At 42.2% G+C, this 24,699-nt stretch overlaps 2 protein-coding genes across 5 annotated transcripts; one reads left to right on the top strand and one right to left on the bottom strand.

Moving 5' to 3' along the window:
* Window positions 1-2,114: 2,114 nt before the first annotated feature.
* On the top strand, window positions 2,115-7,714 carry LOC110497747 (uncharacterized). The gene is made up of 3 exons (XM_021574078.3): window positions 2,115-3,004; window positions 5,404-5,459; window positions 5,858-7,714. Exons 1-3 carry the CDS (start codon window positions 2,468-2,470, stop codon window positions 5,958-5,960), a joined length of 696 nt encoding a protein of 231 aa, XP_021429753.3. The 5' UTR covers window positions 2,115-2,467; the 3' UTR covers window positions 5,961-7,714.
* On the bottom strand, window positions 7,309-23,139 carry LOC110497746 (uncharacterized). Of its 4 annotated transcripts, none has more exons than XM_021574076.3 (8): window positions 22,789-23,139; window positions 21,576-21,640; window positions 19,905-20,046; window positions 12,189-12,255; window positions 11,853-11,922; window positions 11,647-11,754; window positions 11,444-11,533; window positions 7,309-10,851 (listed from the first exon to the last, which is right to left on the bottom strand). In XM_021574076.3, the coding sequence occupies exons 3-8, from the start codon at window positions 20,033-20,035 to the stop codon at window positions 10,010-10,012; spliced, it is 1,308 nt and encodes a 435-aa protein (XP_021429751.3). In that variant the 5' UTR covers window positions 20,036-20,046; window positions 21,576-21,640; window positions 22,789-23,139; the 3' UTR covers window positions 7,309-10,009. The 4 variants fall into 4 exon arrangements, with proteins under 4 accessions (XP_021429751.3, XP_090067253.1, XP_021429752.3 ...); XM_090211127.1 differs by having other exon boundaries at window positions 12,111-12,255; window positions 22,789-23,127; XM_021574077.3 differs by having other exon boundaries at window positions 19,905-20,043; window positions 22,789-23,127.
* Between the last annotated feature and the right edge of the window lie 1,560 nt (window positions 23,140-24,699).

The following is a 24,699-nucleotide window of genomic DNA, read 5'->3' as shown; positions in this document are numbered from 1 at the left end:
GACTGTGGCAGAACAAAATAAGTTATAAATAACGTGAAAAAACATACACAATAGCACAATTGGTTAGGAGCCTATAAAATGACAGCCATCTCCTCCAGCTCCATCTAAAATTCTGTTCCATGTCATTTTCTGTAGACATAAATCAGATCAAGTCCAAATGCTGTGATGTAGTAGGGAGTTGTAGTCTCCAACAAGTCACTATTCTAAATAGTTTAGCCCAGAAAATGTAGTAATTAACTACAATGGCCATAATCCATTGCACAACTACTTATCCGGTCAGTGTGGTGCAGACCATAAAGAATTATAGAGGCCTCTAGTGGGCAAAAGGCTAGTTTAGCATGGGCAGCACCATTAAGAGCTTCCACCATGCTAGTCAACTGGGTGGGGATTCCTATGGGTTGTAGTCTCAATGGCCCTGCACATGATTATACAGACACTATAATGGCACAGATATAAAGAGTCCTAATTCTATCTCTATGGTGCAGACACGGATACGGCGTGAAGAGACAGTAGAACAGATGATCGAGAGGGATAGAGATCAGCTGCTTCGTGAAGTATCTCTACCTGAAAATGCATATATACTTCTCCTTAATGCAACCGCTGTGTCAGATTTCAAAAAAGCTTTACGGAAAAAGCACACCATGCAAGAATCTGAGTACAGCGCTAAGCCACAAAAACAAGCCATACAGATACCCGCCATGTTGTGGAGTCAGTAAAAGTCAGAAATAGCGTTATAAATATTCACTTACCTTTGATGATCTTCATCAGAATGCACTCCCAGGAATCCCAGTTCTACAATAAATGTTTGTTTTGTTCGATAATAATATAATGTCCAAATGTGGGTTGAATGCTGTAACAACACAGAATAAAACAATGAATACAAGTCCCATGATGGTAGTAACTGCCCATTACTGCTTATCACTTATTAACCATCATTTATTCACATTACTTTACTTTAGTAAAATATGTCAGTTGCTGTGTATATATCTTACATTTGTTTTAGGCCTATTTGATGACTTTATTATTTCATTCCAAGTCATAATCTCATCTCTATAGAGCTGCTGCCTATGCTGTCTGACAAAATCACTATTTTAGTAGTTCTTCAAAGTAAATAAGGCATACTTTTATGACTGCCGAATACCAACTATCAATAACTTATTTTCAGGTAGAGATACCTCACAAAGCAGCTGATCTCTATCCCTCTAGATTGGCTTTCTTCTGTCTCTTCTCTCCAGCTATGATTGCACCATTAGAGATATATAGAGGACTCATCTTAATATCTGTGCCATTATTGCATCTGTGACAGCATGGGCAGCGCCATTGAGGCTACAACCCATAGTAATCCGCACCCAGTTGACTACTTTAAAATGGCAGAAGCATGGAGGAAGCCCTTAATGGGGCTACCAATGCTTATATGGCCTTTTGGCCACCAGAGGCCTCTATCATTTCTATTGTCTGCACCACACAGACCAGACAAGTAGGCACGCAGCGGATTATGGTCATTGTAACTTAATTAATTACCAGGCTCTGGGCGCTAAACTATGTTGAATATTGGCCTGTTGGAAACTACAACTCTCTACTACCTTGCACAGTTCCAGCTTGAGCTGATTTATCTCTAGAGAAACTGTGCATTGCGTTCACTAAAAAAAATGTATGAAACGGGATTCAAATCATTTCACTTAGTTGCTTAATACTAGGCCTCTTATGTGATTCAATGGTCATCACACTGGATTAATGATCTACTAGTCGCACACATCTCAAAGAAAGTATACCAGACATTTTTACTGTGATTTTTTTGGACATAGGGGTCAATCAAAGCCTAAAATGTTGTGAGTGCGTGAGTGTGTGTGTCTACTGTATTTGTGTGTCATGACTGTAAAGACATTTTTTCTTTCACAATTTAACATTTGGTAAACAGCACCCTGGTAGGCTTCTGCAGCCTCACTCTACCCATAATATCAAAGTTATTTTTGTTAAGGCCGAAAATGAATGAAACGAATATTGAATGAATGTGTTTCAAACTGTTTGCTTGGAATGATTTGTACAGTACCTACTGAATCTCTCTATCTGACTGCGCATGAGAGCGCATCCGAATCAGTCAGAAAAGACGTGATACCGTAAAGTGTTGTGTACTCGCACGTACAAATTCAGGAGGAGGCTGAAGCATGGATGGCTTGACTGCGTTTTGCAAGCTACGGGTGAACGTCTAGATTGGATTAAATTATTCCACACTTTTTCTTTGTGTTTGTATGATTCCATTGCGCCACAGACAGAAGGACCGCTTTCCCCCCAGTGCGTAAGTGAACCACATTTTTTGGTGATCTATTGAGTGGAGGCAAGTTAATTTTTGACCTAACTTCTGAGTTCCTGGATTACTTGGTGGGGGGCCAAGGGAACTGGCAATGGGAGCGTGCCTTTGCTGTGCCTCGTACATTTTTATAGCCTGGTGCCAAGGGACAACAACAACATGGGAAGCGGTAGTAGTCGTGGAAAGAAAGTTGCACCTGGGAGTGTCAACGAGATAAACGCATTCAAAGGAGATGACAACACAGTCCATGTTTCGAAAGAGGAAAGTCACTTGTTCAAACCATTGAATATACCCAAATTGACGAACTTCAATCAGTCACGAAACATAACGCAACAACTAGACTCCCACAGTGAAGGACACGACTCGGAATTTTCAGCAGAGGATGATGACATTGATGTGGAACTGGACCGGGTTCTAGAGGAATATGACAATCGGGAATTGCGTTCCAAAAGGAAAACGTTTGAAAAGACGCTTTTAATCGGGTCAGACGCGTATGGATTCTGTAATTCCAAACGGGTCCACAATGAAAGCGATTTCAATTCAACCCTTCACTTGCAGAGTTCTGAGTTGTCGGAAGGGACGGGGGCACATTGTCCATATAACGGTTCTGTAGGAGTCATCAACAAGGACAAGCATGTCTTTCACCACATTTCCAAAGATACACAGATTCAGTTCCCAAGCGCCACTCAGGAAAATGTAAGAATATTATTTTAGCTCATTCTGAACAGTGGTGATCCACGAGCATAATGACAGCATTTGATTTATTATTTCCTGTTATATAAAATGTTAAAATTACTTAACCAATGGCATTGGTAACTGATTACATTTTTGTATTGTAAAGTTTTCTGCAAACCATATACAGTGCTTTCAGAAAGAATTCACACCCCTTGACAAATGTTGTTGTGTTACTAAGTGGGATTAAAATGGATTGAATTGTCATTTTTTGTGTGAATGATCTACAGAAAATTCACTGCAATGTCAAAGTGGAAGAATTTTTTTCATATATTTTTTTATTAATAGAAAATATAATCGAATATATTTTGATTAGATAAGTGTTCAACCCCCTGAGTCAATACATGTTACAATCATGTCTGGCAGCAATTACAGCTGTGAGTCCTGGTAAAATCTCAAAGAACTTTGCACACCTAGATTGAACAACATTGACAAATCTTTCTAAAAAATATTTGTCAAGCTCTGTCAAGTTGGTTGTTGATCGTTGCTAGACAGACATTTTTTCTAATTACTTCGCCACTATGGCCTATTTATTGCCTTACCTCCTTACTTCATTTGCACACACTGTATACAGATTTTCTATTGTGTTATTGAATGTACGTTTGTTTATTCCATGTGTAACTCTGTGTTGTTGTTTTTGTTGCACTGCTTTGCTTTGTATTGGCCAGGTCACAGTTGTAAATGAGAACTTGTTCTCAACTGGCCTACCTGGTTAAATAAAGGTGAAATAAACAAAAAATATAGATATATTCTATTCAAGTATTGCCATAAATTTCCAAGACGATTTAATTAAGTCAAAACTGTAACTAGGCCATTCAGGAACATTCAATGACGTCTTGGTAAACAACTCCAGTGTATATTTGGCCTTGTGTTTTAGGTTATTGTCTTGCTGAACAGTGAATTTATCTCCCAGTGTCTGTTGGAAAGCAGACTGAACCAGGTCTTCCTCTGACTTTGCCTGTGCTTAGCTCTATTCCGTTTATTTTTATCCTAGAAACTCCGTAGTTCTTGCCGATGACAAGCATACTCATAACATGATGCAGGCACCACAATTCTTGAAAATATGAAGAGTGGTACTCAGTGATGTGTTGGATTGGATTTGCCCCAAATATAACACTTTGTATTCAGGACAAAAAGTATATTTCTTTGCCATTTTTTTTGCAGTATGACTTTAGTGCCTTATTGCAAACAGGATGCAATGTTTGTATTTGTATTGTAATTGTATTATGTACAGGCTTCCTTCTTTTCATTCTGTAATTTATGTTAGTATTGTGGATGAACTACAATGTTGTTGATCCATCCTCAGTTATCTCCTATCACAGCCATTAAACTCTGACATTGACCTCATGGTGAAATCCCTGAGCGGTTTCCTTTCTGTTTAGGAAAGGTGCCTGTATCTTTGCGGTGACTGGGTGTATGGATACACCATCCAAAGTGTAACATTAATAACTGCATCATGCTGAAAGGGATATTCAAAGTCTGCTTTTTTTTTTACCCATCTACTAAAAAGGTGCCCTTTGCGAACCATAGGAAAGAAAGCCTCCTTGGTCTTTGTGGTTGAATCTGTGCTTGAAATTCACCAGTCGACTTAGGGACATTACATATAATTGTATGTGTGTGGTACAGAGATGAGGTAGTCATTTAAAAATCATGTTAAACACTATTATTGCACACAGAGTGAGTCAATACAACTTATTATGTGACTTGTTAAATCTGAAATCTGTAACTTTTTGGGCGACCCGACCAAATTCACATAGAAAGTGTGTTATGGATCTGTCATTCTCATTGAAAATAAGTTTATGAAACGGTAGATCTGTTCTGTGTATGCTATTTCTATTCTTCCCATTCTTACGTTTAGTTTTTGCATCTTTTACTTGCAGTTTTGTACACTAGCTGAAAATACAATATTTTTGATTATTGAAAATATATTTCAAAGCAGTTTAGATGGCACAATGATTCTCTACACTACACATTGCTTGTTTTGTCACATAGACTGAAATTAGGCTAACTATTAGAATTTTAGCAACCAGGATATGGCAGAAAAATTTCTGCATATTGCACCTTTAAGCACATTTTTACTCCTGAACTCATCTAGCCTTGCCGTAACAAAAGGGTTGAATACTTATAGACTCAAGACATTTCAGCTATTCATTTTTTATTAAATTGTAAACTTGTCTAAAACATAATTCCACTTCGACATTGTGGGGTATTGTTTGTAGATCATTTAAACAAAATCTAAATGTTGTCCATTTTAATTTGAGTCTGTAACACAACAAAATGTGGAAAAAGTCAAGGGGTGTGAATACTTTCTGAAGGGACTGTATGGTGTTCTCTGACAACTCTATTGTCAAAACTCTCAACAGGACTTCTTGACAAAGGGAACTTGGGTGGAATCAGTGCCTCGCTCAGAATCAGACTCGTAAGTAACTGCTGATCGGGCAAGATCAAATTCACCTTGAGCATAACAAAATACCAAGCCTTTGGGCAGATCAGATTAGTTACATGTCAGCAAACCACTTGCAAACAACTGCTTTATTGTGGCTAATTGATGTAGATACTTTTCAACATGAGAATATGCTATAAAAAAGATGATGATTAAATATTGAATTACACTTTGAAATTATTGTGGAATAGGCCTAGGCTATATTGCCTCTATGGTGCACATTACACACTGTCTGTATCCATTACGCATCACAATTTGGTCCAAAGTTTCATCTTTAAAACTATTGCTTTAATCTAGGCCCATTTCTGAAACTGTCGCTGCGAGTCAATTTCTTGTTATAACAATTTCTGACATATCTCTCTGTTCCTTCCCAGAGTCCCTGATGATAGCCATGGCCCCTCTCTTTCCACGCCCGTCATCCTGTATGATGGATCTGAAGTGGACCTGATGGAGACCATAGAGAGAGAGTTTAGTTGACCCCACAGGAGAGACTGGTGGCAACCTGCTCACATTTCCTGCATTCACTTTTGGAGAAGCACATTGCTCATTTTAAAGATGTACTAATTCTAATAGTTCGCCTAATTTCAGTTTATGTGTCAAAACAAGCAAGTTTAGTGTAAGGAATCATTGTACCATCTAAATCGCTGTGAAATATATTTCCTTTCCTTTTCTCCATGGTTATGTATCTCAATGGCTAATAGACAGAACCATCCATTTCCATGTGGAATTCAACATCAAATCGGACCACAAAAATGCTGAAGGAACAATTCTTTCCACGGTCTTATAAATATTTGTCATTGAGCAATGTACTTGTGGTTTTGTATTCTGACTGTTGCATAACGTTAGAGTAAAAGAGCTGAAGGACGTTGCACTCATTTCCGCAAGGCTTATGGGCATGCTATACTAGTAGAAGGAAAGTCATATTTGTTCTCTCCATGCCTACTTTTGAAAGGTATGTGCTAGGTTTGTGTATTTATGTTTCATTTCCTGACCACAGTTCCTGCAGTCTTTCCACCCTTCCTCAGAAGGAATATACAGCAGCAGTGGTGAATTTAAAATTCAAATATTGACTGGCCAAACTCAATCAACAAAGCTCATATGCATCAAAACCAGTACACTACACTGGCAACACATTGAATGCACTTATAACCAATCCCAGAAATGAGTTTTGAGCCACATACACAAACTTTATAACTTTTGGGTTACGATCAGTGTATGGCTACTTCCCATATCTTTAGCTCTTTGCACAGAAGGCCGCTGTAGTCGAGTATACTGTTATGGAGTAAACTAGCTAGTCATCGCTCTGCAATATAACAACACTTTGCATGTCTGCCTGCCTGTTACAAAATAACCCGGTTAACAATATGCAACGTTTAGAACGCTATTTATTCGCTCCATCTATTGCACAGTTAGTTCGGATATGATATATTGTTGTGACAGGAAATAACAGATTTGCATGCAAATCTCTTGGATATTGGTGGCGCTCCGCCCCACCTGCCTCACGTGATGCATCGGCAGCAGGATTTTAGAGGAGCTCGATGTGGCCCCTTTTTTGGCAACTCACTTTCCACTGAAAGAGAGAAGTCCAGTCACAGATCTTCAGTTCTACTACCCCACTGTGGTGAGATACAGCAATTGCATCTGCACACATATCCATTTACACACAATATATTGAATTGGAACAGTGATATATGTGTTGAATTTCGCTATGTCCCAACCACAATGTGATATTTCAATAGTGGCTTCATTTCAGAATGTGACATTCACTCCCTCAATGGTTGAAGTTTGCAATGTAATATTTCGTAGTAAATGATGGCCAACAGGATGTACTAAATACTGTTTATTACATCTGACCTCTTGTATTTCAATCTGCTTATATGTTCTAATCATGAAAATGAACATTTTACAACACAGATTTACATAGTCCATAAATCCCAAGTAGGATGAACTTCTGAGTGGTGCAGCTGTCTAAGGCACTGCATCTCAGTGCTAGAAGCATCACTACAGTCCCTGGTTTGATTCCAGGCTGTATCACAACCAGCTGTGATTGGGAGTCCCATAGGGCGGTGCACGATTGGCCCAGCATCGTTAGGGTTTGGCTGGGGTAGGCCGTCATTGTAAATAAGAATTTGTTCTTAACTGACTTGCCTAGTTAAACAAAACATTTAAATTATTTATTATACCTCACATGGAAAGATTTGAATAAATAAATAAACTAGCTATGGCTATTATATTGTTTTGATGTCAATTTAATTTAATTTATTAATATACATGCATGATTTATTAAGAATGCACCAGTATAGTCATTATGGTATTACGTTTGTAATTCTAGAGAGAGAGTTGACCCAGTTGAATGAATCTCAAAGAAACAAAAACTCCTAGATTTATAAGTGTGTAATTGCCATGTCACGCTGTAATGTGTTAGTACATACAAACATAAAGGGTGCATTCCTCTGCCTAGGTGTTGCTGATGCCTGCCAAATCTTAGAATGCCTGGATAGGTATTTAACGTATTAGCTAACCACATCGTATGTTATAACAATCTGTTAGTTGATGACACAGTCGTTGACGTGGCACTCAACCATTGGTTGATGCATGCAACATCTGAGCAGGGGAACAGCCTACTCTGGCACATGTTAAGGGACCCAGTTCTATTCTGTCTCGGGGTTCGTTATGGAATGCATAGCATGGCATTGAGTTGGAACAGCGTTTGCAAAACCAATGAAATTACTTGGTAGGAGGATAGGATACTGAGATACCTGTCTCATATAAGAGTATATTAGATAGGGAAGTGTTACTTTCTATTTGGACTGGTTACAACCCTTACCCTCATCATCAGATATATTATAAGTCTAGAAATAAGGCACAGATAGTTGAGTATACAGTGCATTTGGAAAGTACCCCTTGACTATTTCCACATTTGTTACGTTAGCCTTATTACAACATTTATTTAACACACAATACCACATAAAGACAAAGCGAAAGAGGTTTTTAGACATTTTTGCAAATGTAAAAAAACACACAAAAAATACCTTATTTACATAAATATATAGACCATTTAACATGAGACTCAAAATTGAGCTCAGGTGCATCCTGTTTCCATTGATCATCCTTGTTTCTGCAAATTAATTGTAGTCCACCTGTGGTAAATTCAATTGACTGGACATCATTTGGAAAGGCACACACCTGTCTATATAAGGTCCCACAGTTGACAGTGCATGTCAGGAAAAGAAACCAAGCCATGAGGTCAAAGGAATTGTCCATAGAGCTCCAAGACAGGATTGTGTCGAGGCAGATCTGGAGAAGGGTACCAAAACATTGCTGCAGCATTGAATGTCCCCAAGAACACAGTGGCGTCCATCATTCTTAAATGGAAGAAGTTTGGAACCACCAAGACTCTCCCTAGAGCTGGCCGCCCAGCCAAACTGAACAATCGGGGAGAAGGGCCTTGGTCAGGGAGGTGACCAAGAACCCGATGGTCACTGACAGAGTTCCACAGTTCCTCTGTGAAGAAGGGAGAACCTTCCAGAAGGACAACAATCTCTGCAGCACATCACCAATGAGGCCATTAAGGTAGAGTGGCCAGACGGAAGCCACTCCTGAGTAAAAGGCACATGACAGCCCACTTGGAGTTTGCCAAAAAGCACCTAAAGGACTCTGACTATGAGAAACAAGATTCTCTGGTCTGATGAAACCAAGATCGAACTCTTTGGCCTGAATGCCAAGCATCACATCTGGAGGAAACCCGGCACCATCACTATGGTGAAGCATGGTGCTGGCAACATCTTACTTGTGGATGTTTTTCAGATGCAGGGACTGGGAGACTAGTCAGGATCGAGGGAAAGATGAACGGAGAAAAGTGTGATCCTTGATTTTTTTTAAAACTGCTCCAGAATGCTCAGGTCCTCAGACTGGGGCGAAGGTTCACCTTCCAACAGGACAGCGACCCTAAGCACACAGCCAAGACAACGCAGGAGTGGCTCCGGGACAAGTCTCTGAATGTCCTCGAGTGGCCCAGCCAGAGCCCGGACTTGAACCTCTGGAGAGACCTGAAAATAGCTGTGCAGCGATGCTCCCAATCTAACCTGACAGAGCTTGAGAGGATCTGCAGAAAAGAATCGGAGGAACTTCCCAAATACAGGTGTGCCAAGCATGTAGCTTCATACCCAAGAAGACTAAAGGCTGTAATCCATGCCAAAGGTGCTTCAACAATGTACTGAGTGAAGGGTCTGAATACTTATGTAACTGTAATATCTCCCTTTTTTATTTTTAATACATTTACAAACATTTCTACAAACCTGATTTTGCTTTTTCATTATGGGGTAATGTGTGTAGATTGAGGAGGGGGGAAAAAACAATTTAATCAATTTTAGAATAAAGCTGTAATGTATTAAATGTTGAAAAAGTCAAAAAGTCAAGGGGTCTGAATACTTTCCGAATGCACTGCATATACATTGAAATAGCATTGAGTACATAAAACACATTTGCGGTGCTTTTTAAAAGTCTGAAGGGATATTCTACAATGATCATTCCTCCATCTCTCCTCTTCTTTCTGGTATTGGAGGTAAATATTCCTCCTCTTCCTCTGGCGGAGGCACAGGGGGTGGGGTGGGGCACTTACTAAGCTTCCTGCTCACCCTGGCATACATTGGATTCCAGCCCCTGTCACTCAAACCATCCTCTACCTCCTCCACAAATGAGAGAGGGCTTGTCAGGTCAAGCCCCTCCCCCGGGACTGTGCCTGTAGTTTTTATTGGCTCATTGTCAGGCAATGTGGTTGCGCTCAATTGCTGGACCAGTTCAGCTATGATCTCATAGTCTGGGCTTGCCAGGTCCGATGGCATTGTGACCATGGTTGTGTCATCGTCAGGCTGTGTGGTTGATTTGTGGACCAGTTCAGCTATGGTTTGATAGGCTGGGGTTGTCAGGTCCACTTCCACAGAGGGATCATCAGGTGTGAGCTCCCCAAAGATCTCATAGGTGTGCTCGGGTCGGACCCCCAGGGAAGGCCCCTGGTCCTCACCCTCCATCTGACCATCTTCTTCAAGCTGAGCGATAAAGTTAGAGCTGAATTCTGCAGGGGCCTCCAGGAGGTCAAGGTCGTTCACAATGGGGATATTGAGGGGGTCAGTGTCATTCACAATGTGGATGTCGACAGGTTCAAGGCTGTTCACAATGGGGGCATCCACAGATGCAAGGGTGTCTATGATGAGGGGATCCACGATGGGGGCATCCTGCACCAGGGTGTGAAGAACATTCATGATGGGTGTGTCCATGGTGTCCCCTGAATAGACAGGTGGGGGTACGGATATCGGGGCTGGTATAGAGTGGAGCTCGGGTGTGAAGTTCAGGACGTCCCTCAGGTCACCTACAAGGTGAGAAAATAAGAAAATAATATAGGAGAGTCACTTAACCTGAAGCTTAGCCAAAGAGAGATTGAGCCCCATTAGTTTCTGCCTGTGGCTATGGAACCCTGACCTGTTCACCGGATGTGTTATCTTGTCCGGACCTGCTGTTTTCGACTCTCTCGCTACCGCACCTGCTGTCTCTACCTCTGAATGATCGACTATGAAAAGCCAACTGACATTTACTCCTAAGGTGCTGACCTGTTGCACACTCTACAAGCCCTGTGATTATTATTATTCGACCCTGCTGGTCATCTATGAACGTTTGAACATCTTGGCCATGTACTGTTATAATCTCCACCCGGCACAGCCAGAAGAGGACTGGCCACCCCTCAGAGCCTAGTTCCTCTCTGGGTGTCTTCCCAGGTTCCTGCCTTTTTTTGCTAGCCACCATGCTTCAACGCCTGCATTGCTTGCTGTTTGGGGGTTTAGGATGGATTCCTACATAGCACTTTGTGACATCTGCTGATGTAAAAAGGTCTTTATAAATATATTTGATTTGATTGATTGGTTGATAGTTTGAGAAGTGCACATGGGTGATTTGAGGTAGCCTACCGATGTCGACGGTGGTGGGAAGGGAAGGAGATGTTGTCATCATGGCCACAGGGGTTCCGTTGGCCATCTGCAAGGCACCTAGAGAATCACCTGCAGGACATCAAAACACACCTGTAATACTCACCCACTACTCACCAAACGTGTGTGAAAGACACATGGGAGAAATGCGTGGGGAGATACAGACAGAGTGATGAAGGCAGTACCTTGCTGATCTGGCGCCACCCTGCGGCTCCTCCCGGGTTTGAACCTGATGCCATCCTGCTCAGCAGGAAGCTGCTCTGGGACACGGTCTTCAGGTATGTGACTGAAATCTAACCAGGGAGGAGATGAAAACAGAACACACACTGTAAGACAACCCTTCTAGCAGATCTAGAGGAAGGCACAGAGGTGTAACAGTTTGGTTTCCCACCTCTCTCGTTTTTTCTGATGTCATTGATCATGGGGTTCTCCCTGGCGGCCATGGCGTCCTCCAACTTTACCTGTCAATCAAAAACACTCAGGTAATGACATCACAGTGTACTGGGTTCATCATTTCGCTGTCATTGGTCTCAAGACAAAGTACTCTCAAAAGGATTCCATCCACCGCATCCCTCCCTCCCTTCTCTCTTCAACCCTTTGATCCATTCTACACCTTCCTTGCTTCCTCCCTTGCTCCGTATCTCACTACCTCCTCTCTTACTGACTTCTGTGTAACCCCGGTCAGGACATAGCTGCCGTCATTGTTGTTGCTTGTCTTGTCTCTCACCACTCTCATCAGCTGTGACTGGGTTCTCCCCACCTCCCCACCACCGTCCTGAAGCTCAAAGGATTGCCTGTGGAACACAACACAAACTAGAGAATCCGAACAAGTACAACAGATATCTACTGATGCTTACAGAATTTCTAAGAATTTGGTACACTCCCCAATGTTCAACAATGCATGAAAAAGCATTTACTTTTAGAGTTAAGTGCACAAACAATATCTGGTTCACCATTAGCTAAAGCATATCAGCAACAGTATCTATAAACTGTATATATAGTGATTATTTGCTGGTAACAGACCTGTATTTATAGGTGTGTTCATGATATACTAGCACTCACACTTTGGTGCTATCAAATCACTGTTTGAAGGTGTTGGATTCTGGCATGAAATATACTTATTCATGTTACCAAACTAGAACCTATTGACTCCTTTACACATGTAAGAAATGTACATGTCAAAACAAATCACAGTTTATTGGTCACATACACGTGATTAGCAGATGTTACGGTGGGTAAAGCAAAATATTTGCTCTTCTTGCTCTGACAGTGCTGTAATATCTAACAAATTACACAATTATATACCCAATACAGACAAATTAATGAATTGAGACTATATACATATATGGACGAGCGATGTCAGAGCATAATGGACTAAGATACAGTAGAATAGTATAGAATACAGTATGTACATGTGAGATGAGCAATGCAAGATATGTAAACATTAAGTGACTAAGATACCATAGAAGTATAGAATACAGTATATACATATGAGATGAGTAATGCCAGATATGTAAATATTATTAAAGTGACTAGTGTTCCATTCCTTAAAGTGGCCAGTGATTTCTAGTCTATGCCTATAGGCAGCAGCCTCTAATGAGTTAGTGATGGCTGTTTATCAGTCTGATGGCCTTGATATAGAAGCTGTTTTTCAGTCTCTCGGTCCCAGCTTTGATGCACCTGTACTGACCTCGCCTTCTGGATGATATCGGGGCGGTGGCTCGGGTGGTTGATGTCCTTGATTATGTTTTTGGACTTCCTGTGACATCGGGTGGTGTAGGTGTCCTGGAGGGCAGGTAGTTTGTCATCTGGAGAGCCTTGCGGTTGCGGGTAGTGCAGTTGCCGTACCAGATGGTGATACAGCACGACAGGATGCTTTCAATTGTGCATCTGTAAAAGTTTGTGAGGGTTTTAGGTGACAAGACAAATTTCTTTAGCCTCCTGAGGTTGAAGAGGCTCTGTTGCACCTTCACCACACTGTCTGCGTGGGTGGTCCATTTCAGTTTGTCAGTGATGTGTACGCCAAGGAACTTGAAGCTTTCCACCTTCTCCACTGCAGTCCTGTCGATGTAGATAAGAGAGTACCCTCTGCTGTTTCCTGAAGTCCAAGATCATCTCCTTTGTTATGTTGACGTTGAGTGAGAGGTTGTTTTCCAGGCACCACAGAGCCCTTACCTCCTCCCTGTAGACTGTCTTGTCATCGTTGGTAATCAGGCCCACTACTGTTGTGTCGTCTGCAAACTTGATGACTGAGTTGGAGGCGTCCTTGGCCACACAGTCATGGGTGAACAAGGAGTACAGGAGGGGGCTGAGTACGCACCCCTGTGGGGCCCCAGTGTTGAGGATTAGCAGAGTGGAGGTAATGTTTCCTGCCTTCACCACCTGGGGGGCGGTGCGTCAGGAAGTCCAGGACCCAGTTGCACAGGGCGGTGTTCAGACCCAGGACCTCAAGCTTAATGATGAGCTTGGAGGGCACTATGGTGTTGAATGCTGAGCTAGTCAATAAACAGCATTTTTACATAGATATTCCTCTTGTCCTGATGGGATAGGGCAGTGTGCAGAGTGATGGCGATTGCATCGTCTGTGGATCAATTGGGGTGGTAAGCAAATTAAAGTGGGTCTAGGGTGGCAGGTACGGGAGAGGTGATATGATCCTTGTCTAGTCTCTGAAAGCACTTCATGATGACAGAGGTGAGTGCTACGGGCGATAGTCATTAAGTTCAGTTACCGTTGCCTTCTTGGATACAGGAACAATGGTAGCCATCTTGAAGCATGTGGGGACAGCAGACTGGGATAGGGAAAGATTGAATATGCCCGTAAACACACCAGCCAGCTGGTCTGCGCATGATCTGAGGACGTGGCTAGGAATGCCGTTGTGTGCCTCGAAGCGTGCAAAGAATTTGTTTAGCCTGGCCGGAAGCAAGACGTTGGTCCCTGGTTAGGTTAGGTTTTAATAGTCACAGTGGGTACTACATCTCCTATACACTTCCTTATAAACTCAGTCACCGTGTCCGTGTATGTGTCTAGATTATTTTCGCAAGTTACCCGGAACATATCCCAGTCCACGTGATCAAAACAATCCTGAAGTGTGGATTCCGATTGGTCAGACCAGCGTTGAATAGTTCTTAGCACGGGTACTTCCTGTTTGAGTTCCTGCCTATAGGAAGGGAGGAGCAAGATGGAGTCGTGGTTCAGATTTGCCGAAAGGAGGGCTGGGGAGGAATTCCGGAAGTTTGAATAGCTATGGTCGAGTGTCTTAGCAGGGCAAGTAGTACAGTCGATATGTTGATAGAACTTCGGCAGCCTAGTCCTCAAAGTTGCTTTGTTAAAATTCCCAGCTACAATAAATGCAGCCTCAGGATATGTGGTTTCCAGTTTTCATAAAGTCCAGTGAAGCTCTTTGATGGCTGTCAAGGTATCGGCTTCAGGAGGGATGTAAAACGTCCAGCAGGCTCACTTAAGTGCCTCTCCTCCACAGGCAATGTTTTTGGATCGGCCTCTGGAATAAGTTCAATTGCTCTGGGGAGAGTGAACAAAGTATCTGCTCCAGGGAAGTCGTATTCCTGGTCGTAATGCTGCTAGTTCTAGTGAGTTACCGCCTCTCAAATATCCAATAGTCTGGGATTGAATCCCAGAACAACAGCAAAAGTATCTATATCAACAGTAAAACAAGTCCTATGTCGACATAACCTGAAAGGCCGCTCAGCAAGGAAGAAGCCACTGCTCCAAAACTGCCAGAAGAAAAGACAGACTACGGTTTTCAACTGCACATGGGGACAAAGATCGTACTTTTTGTCCTCTGGTCGGATGAATCAAAAATAGAACTGTTTGGCCATAATGACCATTATTATGTTTGGAGGAAAAAGGGGGAGGCTTGCAAGCCGAAGAACACCATCCCAACCATGAAGCACAGGGGTGGCAGCATCATGTTGTGGGGGTGCTTTGCTGCAGGAAGGAATGGTGCACTTCACAAAATAGATGGCATCATGAGGTAGGAAAAGTATGTGAATATATTGAAGCAACATCTCAAGACATCAGTCAGGAAGTCGCAAATTGGTCTTCAAACGGATAATGAACCCAAGCATACTTCCAAAGTTGTGGCAAAATGGCTCAAGGACAACAAAGTCAAGGTATTGGAGTGGTCATCACAAAGCCCTGACCTAAATCCTATAGAAAATGTGTGGTCAGAGGAGGTCTACAAACCTGACTCAGTTACACCAGCTCTGTCAGGAGGAATGGGCCAAAATTCACCCAACTTATTGTGGGAAGCTTGTGGAAGGCTACCCAAAACATTTGACCCAAGTTAAACAATTTCAAGGCAATGCTACCAAATACTAATTGAGTGTATGTAAACTTCTGACCCACTGGGAATGTGATGAAAGAAATAATAGCTGAAATAAATCATTCTCTCTACTATTATTCTGAAATATCACATTCTTAAAATAAAGTGGTGATCCCAACTGACCTAAAACTGGGAACTTTTACTATGATTAAATGTCAGGAATTGTGAAAAACTGAGTTTAAATGTATTTGGCTAAGGTGTGCACAAACTTCCAACTTCAACTGTATATATTCTCATATGTGTGTTCTGCTGTAGCCTACATTGATTTATTTTACTTGAACTCGGACTCGGGAGAGACGAAAGTCAAGAGCTATGCGTCCTTCCAAACACTACCCTGCCAAGCCGCACTGCTCGCTTAACCCGGAAGCCAGCCGCACCAATATGTAGGAGGAAACACCATCTAGCTGCCACAAGGAGTCGCTAGAGCATAATGGGACTTGGAAATCCAGGCCGGCTAAACCCTCCCCTAACCCGGACGACGCTGGGCCAATTGTGCGCCGGCCTCATGGGTCTCCCGGTCACAGCAGGCTGTGACACAGCCTGGGATTGAACCCAGGGCTGTAGTGACGCCTTATGCCGCTGCGCCACTCAGGAAGCCTTTAAGGTCAACAGTTGAAGAGAGAAGACACTGCTGAGATGGGGGCCATAGGGGCCCACCTCAAATACCATCTGATCAAAGTCCTATCTCATACACAATTCCACGCCAAAGAGGGTCCTAGACTTAGGCAGGGCCATGACAATACCAGTAAGAGGAACCGACCGGGTTTCTGCCAAACAACAGAAGAGGTGTGTTTATCTTGGACATACAAGGAGGGGACTCCTAGTCGTAAGTATTGTATATGCTTGTGTGACTTGTGTCTGCAGATGAAGCACCCAGTGGGTGAATAAACTTGGTTGAAGCTTTTTCTAGTCATCCGTTTGAGTTTTTACTCTGTTTGTTCAGAACCTTACAAAAGTATGTATATTCTCTCTTGCTCGGAAAAGAAAGATTGAGAGTGAAGAGTGTCTGAGTGATTCACCGGTGGGGTCGGCCTGTACATTATGTACGGTATTTGAAGTGTGTCGTTTCGTAATGTAGAGAGAGGAGAAGAGAGAGTCATATGCCTCATACCACAGGAATTCCCGAAGCCACCAAACCTGAACGTTCTGTCTGTCTGGAATGTCTGTGTGTGTGTGTGTGTGTGTGTGTGTGTGTGTGTGTGTGTGTGTGTGTGTGTGTGTGTGTGTGTGTGTGTGTGTGTGTGTGTGTGTGTGTGTGCGCGTGCGCGTGTGTGTGCATGCGTGCGTTTGAGATAGACAGACATATTTTGGTTTATGATTATCTACAAGACAAAAGACAATACGACATTCAAAGACAATGTCTCAGGTGTAGAGTATCATGACATTGATCAAGCATACATGGATAATGATCCATGAGTACACTCAAATCAAAATCAAACTTTATTTGTCACATGCGCCGAATACAGCAAGTGTAGACTTTATGTGAAATGCTTACTTACAAGCCCTTAACCAACAGTGCAGTTCAAGAAGAAGAAAATATTTACCAAGTAGACTAAAATAAAAAGTAATAATAAAAAGTAACACAATAAGAGTAACAATAACGAGGCTATATACATGGGGCACCGGTACCGAGTCAGTGTGCGGGGGTACAGACTAGTTAAGGTAATCTGTACATGCAGGTAGGAGCGAAGTGAGTAACAATGCATAGGTACAAACAAACAGCGAGTAGCAGCAGTGTACACAAGGGAGGGGGGTCAATGTAAATTGTCCGCTGACAATTTTATGAATTGTTCAGCAGTCTTATGGCTTGGGGGTAGAAGCTGTTGAGAAGCCTTTTGCTCCTAGACTTGGCGCTCCGCTACCGCTTGCCTTTACCATGTACCAGAAACAACGGTCAATAACTTTGGGGACTGGGGCCTCTGACAATTTTATGGGCTTTCCTCTGACACCGCCTATCATATAGCTCCTGGATGGCAGGAAGCTTGGCCCCAGTGATGTACTGGGCCGTTCGCACTACCCTCTGTAGCGCCTGGTCAGATGCAGAGCAGTTGCCATACCAGGCGGTGATGCAACCGGTCAGGATGCTGTCGATGGTGCAGCTGTAGAACCTTTTGAGGATCTGGGGACCCATTCCTAATCTTTTCAGTCTCCTGAGGGGAAAAGGTTTTGTCGTGACCTTTTCACGACTGTCTTGGTGTGTTTGAACCATGATAGTTTGTTGGTGATGTGGACACCAAGGAACTTGAAACTCTTGACCCGCTCCACTACAGCCTCGTCGATGTTAATGGGAGCCTGTTCAGCCCGTCTTTTCCCATAGTCCACGATCAGCTCCTTAGTCTTGCTCACATTGAGGGAGAGGTTGTTGTCCTGGCACCACACTACCAGTTCTCTGACCTCCTCCCTAGAGGCCGTCTCATCGTTGTCGGTGATCAGGCCTACCACTGTTGTGTTGTCAGCAAACTTAATGATGGGGTTGGAGTCGTGTTTGGCCACGCAGTCGAGGGTGAACAGGGAATACAGGAGGGGCTAAGTACACACCCCTGAGGGGCCCCGTGTTAAGGATGGCAGACATGTTGTTGCCTACTCTTACCACCTGGGGGCGGCCCGTCAGGAAGTCCAGTTGCAGAGGGAGGTATTTAGTCCCAGAGTCCTTAGCTTAGTGATGAGCTTCGTTGGCATCATGGTGTTGAACACTGAGCTGTAGTCAATGAACAGCATTCTCACATAGGTGTTCCTTTTGTCCAGGTGAGAAAGGGCAGTGTGGAGTGCGATAGAGATTGCATCATCTGTGGATCTGTTGGGGGCGGTATGCGAATTGGAGTGGGTCTAGGGTGTCCGGGAGGATGCTGTTGATGTGAGCCCTGATCAGCCATGATCAGCCTTTCAAAGCACTTCATGGCTACCGATGTGAGTGCCACGGGGCGGTAATAATTTAGGCAGGTTACCTTTGCTTCCTTGGGCACAGGGACTATGGGGGTCTGCTTGAAACATGTAGGTATTACAGACTCAGTCAGGGAGAGGTTGAAAATGGCAGTGAAGACACTTGACAATTGGTCCGCGCATGCTTTAAGTACACGTCCTGGTAATCCGTCTGGCCCAGCGGCTTTGTGATTTTTGATCTGTTTAAAGGTTTTGTTCACATTGGCTACCGAGAGCGTCACACAGTCATCCAGAACAGCTAGAGCTCTCATGCATGCTTCAGTGTTGCTTGCCTAGAAGCCAGCATAAAAGGCAATTAGCTCATCTGGTAGGCTCGCGTCACTGGGCAGCTCGTGTCTGGGTTTCCCTTTGTAGTCTGTAATAGTTTTCAAGCCCTGCCACATCCGACGAGCGTCAGAGCCGGTGTAGTAGGATTCAATCTTAATCCTGTATTGACGCTTTGCTTGTTTGATGGTTCGTCTGAGGGCATAGTGGGATTTCTTCTAAGCGTCCGGATTAGTCTCACGCTCTTTGAAAGTGGCAGCTCTAGCTTTTAGGCTCTATGTGGATGTTGCCTGTAATCCATGGCCACTGTGAGTATTCCTACATATACTGTACAACAGGTACATTACTTTTCTAGTCATGGTTTAGATGTAAAACCACTCTCTCCTTAGCCCCAGTTGATGGGACAAAGTCTTCTAGAATCTCAGAAAGAGTTGGAATTTTAACCTGAGGCCGTGGTGTACTGTATGGAGGGATGAACTAGTTGTAGCCTGGAGCACTGAGCTCCATGCACGATTCATTCATACATTTACCTACACCTCATTCCTGTAAGCATGCCATATAGGTTCTTGTACAGTTCTCATACATATGTAGCTTCTTAATTTGAGCCAGTTTGCCACAGCAGGAAAAAAATCCTGCTGCTATAGGAATTGGGAATTATTAAGTGGATTATAATTTATTTACATGTTTGTAGGAGTCTATATATATTTCGTAAGGGGAAAACAAGTCTGAAATTTCAAAGTGAATCTTTTCAAAGCTCAAATACACTACACATTTCATGCATTGCAGTAAAGTTATCCTGCTACAGGGTGATCAAATTAAGATCCAACATCTGTAGGCGTCAAATACTTTCTATAATGGAACAAAATAAGAATGTTAAAAAATGAATCTATAACTGACCTTCCACAGATAGTGCAGAAGGCGAGGAGGATGATGGAGAGGAGGAGGAAGAGCAGAGAGAAAACAACGACCTCTATAGAGAATGATTTCGACACTGCCCATGACCCCATGAACTCTCCCACTGGCGCCATGGCAACTGCTGCTGTAAGGGGAAACAGTGAGTGAGAGAGGTGGAGAGAAAGAGAGAGAGTTTGTGGGTGCATACATGCTTTCAGAGTGTGCTTGGGTGAAATAAAAGCGTTGGCTCATCTACTGAAAGGAGTGTTTAGTTTATGTATAGTTGTGATTGATGGTGTCAATTTGTACTTTTATGGTTACATGATCAAAGAGAAGTTGACAAAACAAAGCATAGCACACATTTGTGCACTGAGAGGATTCATCTACTTACTCATTGAAAGATTATTCAAGAGAGTTCATCTATGCACATATTATTACAGTATAGGTTTGAACTCTTTGTATAATCCCAGACCTGCCTGCACCCATGTCTACTTAAGGAAGTGAAGGCTGCTTGCTTATCCACTTGAGGGTGAGGGGATCTGGTTATGCCCTTACAGTAGATGGTAAGTTAGTAAAAACGTTGCTCCTATCTTATGCAAAACAGTGAGGGATTTCTATTGCTGGTAGTGTTGATCACCGATATTTATAAAAAAAATGTGCCTATAAGAATAATGCACACATGCAGACAGACAGACAGACAGACAGACCGACAGACAGACAGACAGACAGACAGACAGACAGACAGACAGACAGACAGACAGACAGGCAGGCAGGCAGGCAGGCAGGCAGGCAGGCAGGCAGGCAGGCAGGCAGACAGACAGACAGACAGACAGACAGACAGACAGACAGACAGACAGACAGACAGACAGACAGACAGACAGTCAGGCAGACAGAATTATAGCACAAATAAGATAACTCTGACACTGAAGATAGCTGGGATGCAATTTAACAAATAAAGCTGTAATTGTGAATGCAGAGAGCAGAGACAACAATGCAACTCTGTCATATATGATTAACTCCTGACCGCACCAAATACATCACTTACTGATGACAGGAAAAGTCATTTTCTCTGAGAGGCTACTCTTACATAATTACTGTTAATTAATTCATCACTTATTGCACTTAAATACCGAATTATCAACAAGTGTGCAAAACATTCTAAGAAAAGTAAAACATTGAAATAGAAACAGTGAAACAAAAGAAAACTGACATACACTTTGTGTACAAAACATTAGGAACACCTGCTCTTTCCATGACGTAGACAGACTGACCAGGTGAATCCAGAGGAAAGCTATGATCCCTTATTGATGTCACTTTTTAAATCCACTTCAATCAGTGTAGATGAAGGGGAGGTGACAGGTTAAAGAAGGATTTTTAAGCCTTGAGGCCATTGAGACATGGATTGTGTATGTCTGCCATTCAGAGGGTGAATAGGCACGACTACAGAGTTAAGTGCTTTTGAACGGCGTATGGTAGTAGGTGCAGTCACACCGGTTTGAGTGTGTCAAGAATCGTAACGCTCCTGGGTTTTTTACACTCAACAGTTTCCCGTGTGTATCAAGAATGGCCCACCACCCAAAGGACATCATGACATGTTCATTCAGTATATGGCTTCTACAGATAGCTTGTTACATATTGAATAGGAAACAGCATTTCATGTAAAAAAGGACTTACCTTGTGATTCACAGGGATTATGTCTTGACTGTTATAATCCAATCAAATTCATAACCCAGAGCCATCTGTCAAATAGCAGAAGGAAAAATACACAGGCTTTTAATTTACATGTAATACACCTGATAACTGATATCATTAACAGTGTTTATATTCTATTCTACCATTCCAAGAATGACCTCATGTCAGTTCCATTCTGTGTTCTCTGAAACACTTTCACCTGTTTGGAGAGGTCTCACTGCAACTGCCAATCAATGACCCGTTGATTTGAGCCAATCAAAATGGGCTGGTGTTGATTGAAAAGCATTTAGATACAAACCTGTGCTCATAAAAATGCATGTGCTAATTCTACTGCTCACTCTGTACTTGATGCGGCCTACACGTTGTTCAAACAATTCAAATTATATTTTGAAATGTAACTTTTTCTTTCAGGTAACCCATGAGCAAATACTGTAGTCCTAATGTACAAACACACATTCACACACACACACACATTGTATGCTTGCTCAAAGGAACAGGTTGTTTTGACCACACCTGAAAACTCACTCTAAGAACAGTGTCAATGAACAGGTTTCTCCTGCCGCCTAAGACGTAGACTGTAGCCTATGGCAAATTGGGTTGTTAATAAAAGTGGAAATGGAAGTTTCTACATTCTGCAGTTTATTCATTGACAGCCTTGAACACACAGGACAGAGGGCAAGTACTGAACAGTGCTCCTATGGTTGTGTTATATGGTCATTAATGACTTTCACTGTACAGGTGTGGCAGGCTTTAATACTGAAATACACACTGTCTTTCTCCTTTGAAAGGCTCTTGTTGTGTTGTTTTTTGTGTGTATTGTAGTCTGGGAATTGGGATCAAGCCATTTTTGTTGTTCTTGTACAATACTGTGACAAGGGATTAGTATACAATGATATCAAACTGGCAGCTATTTTAGCAGTGCACACCAGCCCCCAACTGATGGTTAACCCTTGATCAGTGATGCATAGTGTGTTGTGACCCCAGCTGTGTGTGTCACTGAGATGAAAGCGAGAAAGGAGAAGAGAAAGACCACTTAATAAATTGAAGGAGAGAAAGGAGAAGATAAACACTTAGCAGATGGTAGATATTGTGTATGACAGTGTGAGGAGTTTAAAAATGAAAACAAGCATATACAGTATTCGGGCAAAGGCCCACAAGCACACACACACACAGGTGGAAATAAACAAGTACTCACAAAGTAAATAATTTTGCAGGGTCGGACAGCTGACCTTGTCACAGACGGTCAACAGACAGCAACACCTTCTCACCCAAATGTACCATGTCAATATCGCACACCACAGCCACCACCTCTCTCCCTCTGTCGCTGTCTCTGTCTCTCTCTCTGTCTGTCTCTGTCACTGTCTCTGTCTGTCTCTGTCTCTCTCTCTGTCTGTCTCTCTCTGTCTGTCTCTGTCTCTCTCTGTTATCTTGTCACTGATCTCGGTTAGCATTAAGCAGCAAGTAACTTTGGAACTTTACTTCCTCATTCTCTCTCTCCCCACCTCTTTCTTTCTCTCTCTTCCTCGCTTAATGTGACACACATCACAGCAAAACGGAAACATTCTCAGAATAATAGCTAAGATTCCCAGTCACGGTTTTATCTATCATTAGGATGATGACATCCTAAACCATTCAAAGAATGTTTTTGATAACAAAATGTTGTTGTTTTTTCTTCAGAAAATGTTTTCAATTAAATATCTTCGGAATGTTCTCCTTACATTCACTTACATTCACTAAAATGTTTTGCACAACATTTGGAGCGACTGCCTCAGAACAGTCCTCATACTTTCTCAGTAGGTTTTCAGGTAATGTAATAGCACAATGTACTAGTAATGTTTTTAGGTCACACTGCCGCAACAAAATGTCAGAACATTGGAAATTTTTCTGAGAAAACATTCCGGGAACGTTCTGCTAATGTTGATCGAAGTGTTATTAAAAAGACTGATAACAACAAGCAAGGAATATTCCCACAATGCTCTCATAAAGTTATAGTGTGACGTTATGACATTCTCTTAACATTATTCAGCAATCATGTCTGGATTCAATTATGTTTTTTTTAATGAGAAAACATTATCGGAACGCTGCGCTAACATTAATGGAGATGTCATCCGAGACATCTACCCAGGTATAGGATCTTAATTTGACCACACAGCAAATCAAAATTGGTTCTGTGAATGTTCCCAAAACATTCATTATGTAGCAACGAATGTTCTAATAACACAAAAACTATCCAGTTGTGCTGATGATCATACAATGTTCATATAAACATTCAGCTGATGTTGCAAGAACGTTCCCAGAACACATTTTGTCTGTTCTTTAAAGGTTCCCAGAATATCGGAGATATGTTTCCAAAACATAAAAACTGACCAGGTGTGTTGATGACTATACAATGTTGGCATTAGGGTTGAAAAAATATTCCTCTGATGTTGCAAAAATATTAACAGAGCATATTTTTTTTATGTTATTAGGCAGGGTAGCCCCTAAACCCCTGAGCTGACAAGGTACAAATCTGTCGTTCTGCCCCTGAATAGGCAGTTAAACCACTGTTCCTAGGCCTTCATTGAAAATAAGAATTTACTGACTTGCCTAGTTAAATAAGGGTAAAAATTACAATCAATTAGGAAAGTTCACAAAACATCATTAGGTTTGTAAGAACAGTGTGGGTACATTCCAAGAGATAAGTTCCTAAAACACAAAATCTGTCCAGTTGTGATGACATTCTTACAATGTTTGAATCAGGGTGCACAAAACATTACCTCAATGTTCCTAGAATGTTGTTCCCAGAATGATACAATTACATTTTGAACAGTCCATGGTGGTTTCTTTTTCTGTGTGTTACCTTACTGTTGAGGAAGTTAGTTGTACAACAATCCATGTAGAAACACACATGGCACTTATTTGGAATCACATGACATGACAATGTACAAACATACAGTAGTTTCACTGTATTTTGTTGTTAGCCGCAAGCAGAGATCAAACCTGGGAGCTTTTGAGTGTTATCCTTGGAATGAAACCACTGGGACTTTTACTCTGACTTCTAGAATGTGGTTATCCAAAAGAGAGGATAACTAAATCTAAAAAAATAAGTGTATTTTATTATTTCTTA

Source organism: Oncorhynchus mykiss, chromosome 19 (genome assembly GCF_057628025.1).
Source record: "Oncorhynchus mykiss isolate SJ-2025 chromosome 19, ASM5762802v1, whole genome shotgun sequence".
Lineage (NCBI taxonomy): Eukaryota > Metazoa > Chordata > Actinopteri > Salmoniformes > Salmonidae > Oncorhynchus > Oncorhynchus mykiss.
The sequence above is the reverse complement of the archived record's forward strand: the minus strand, read 5'-3'. Positions and strand labels throughout refer to the sequence as shown.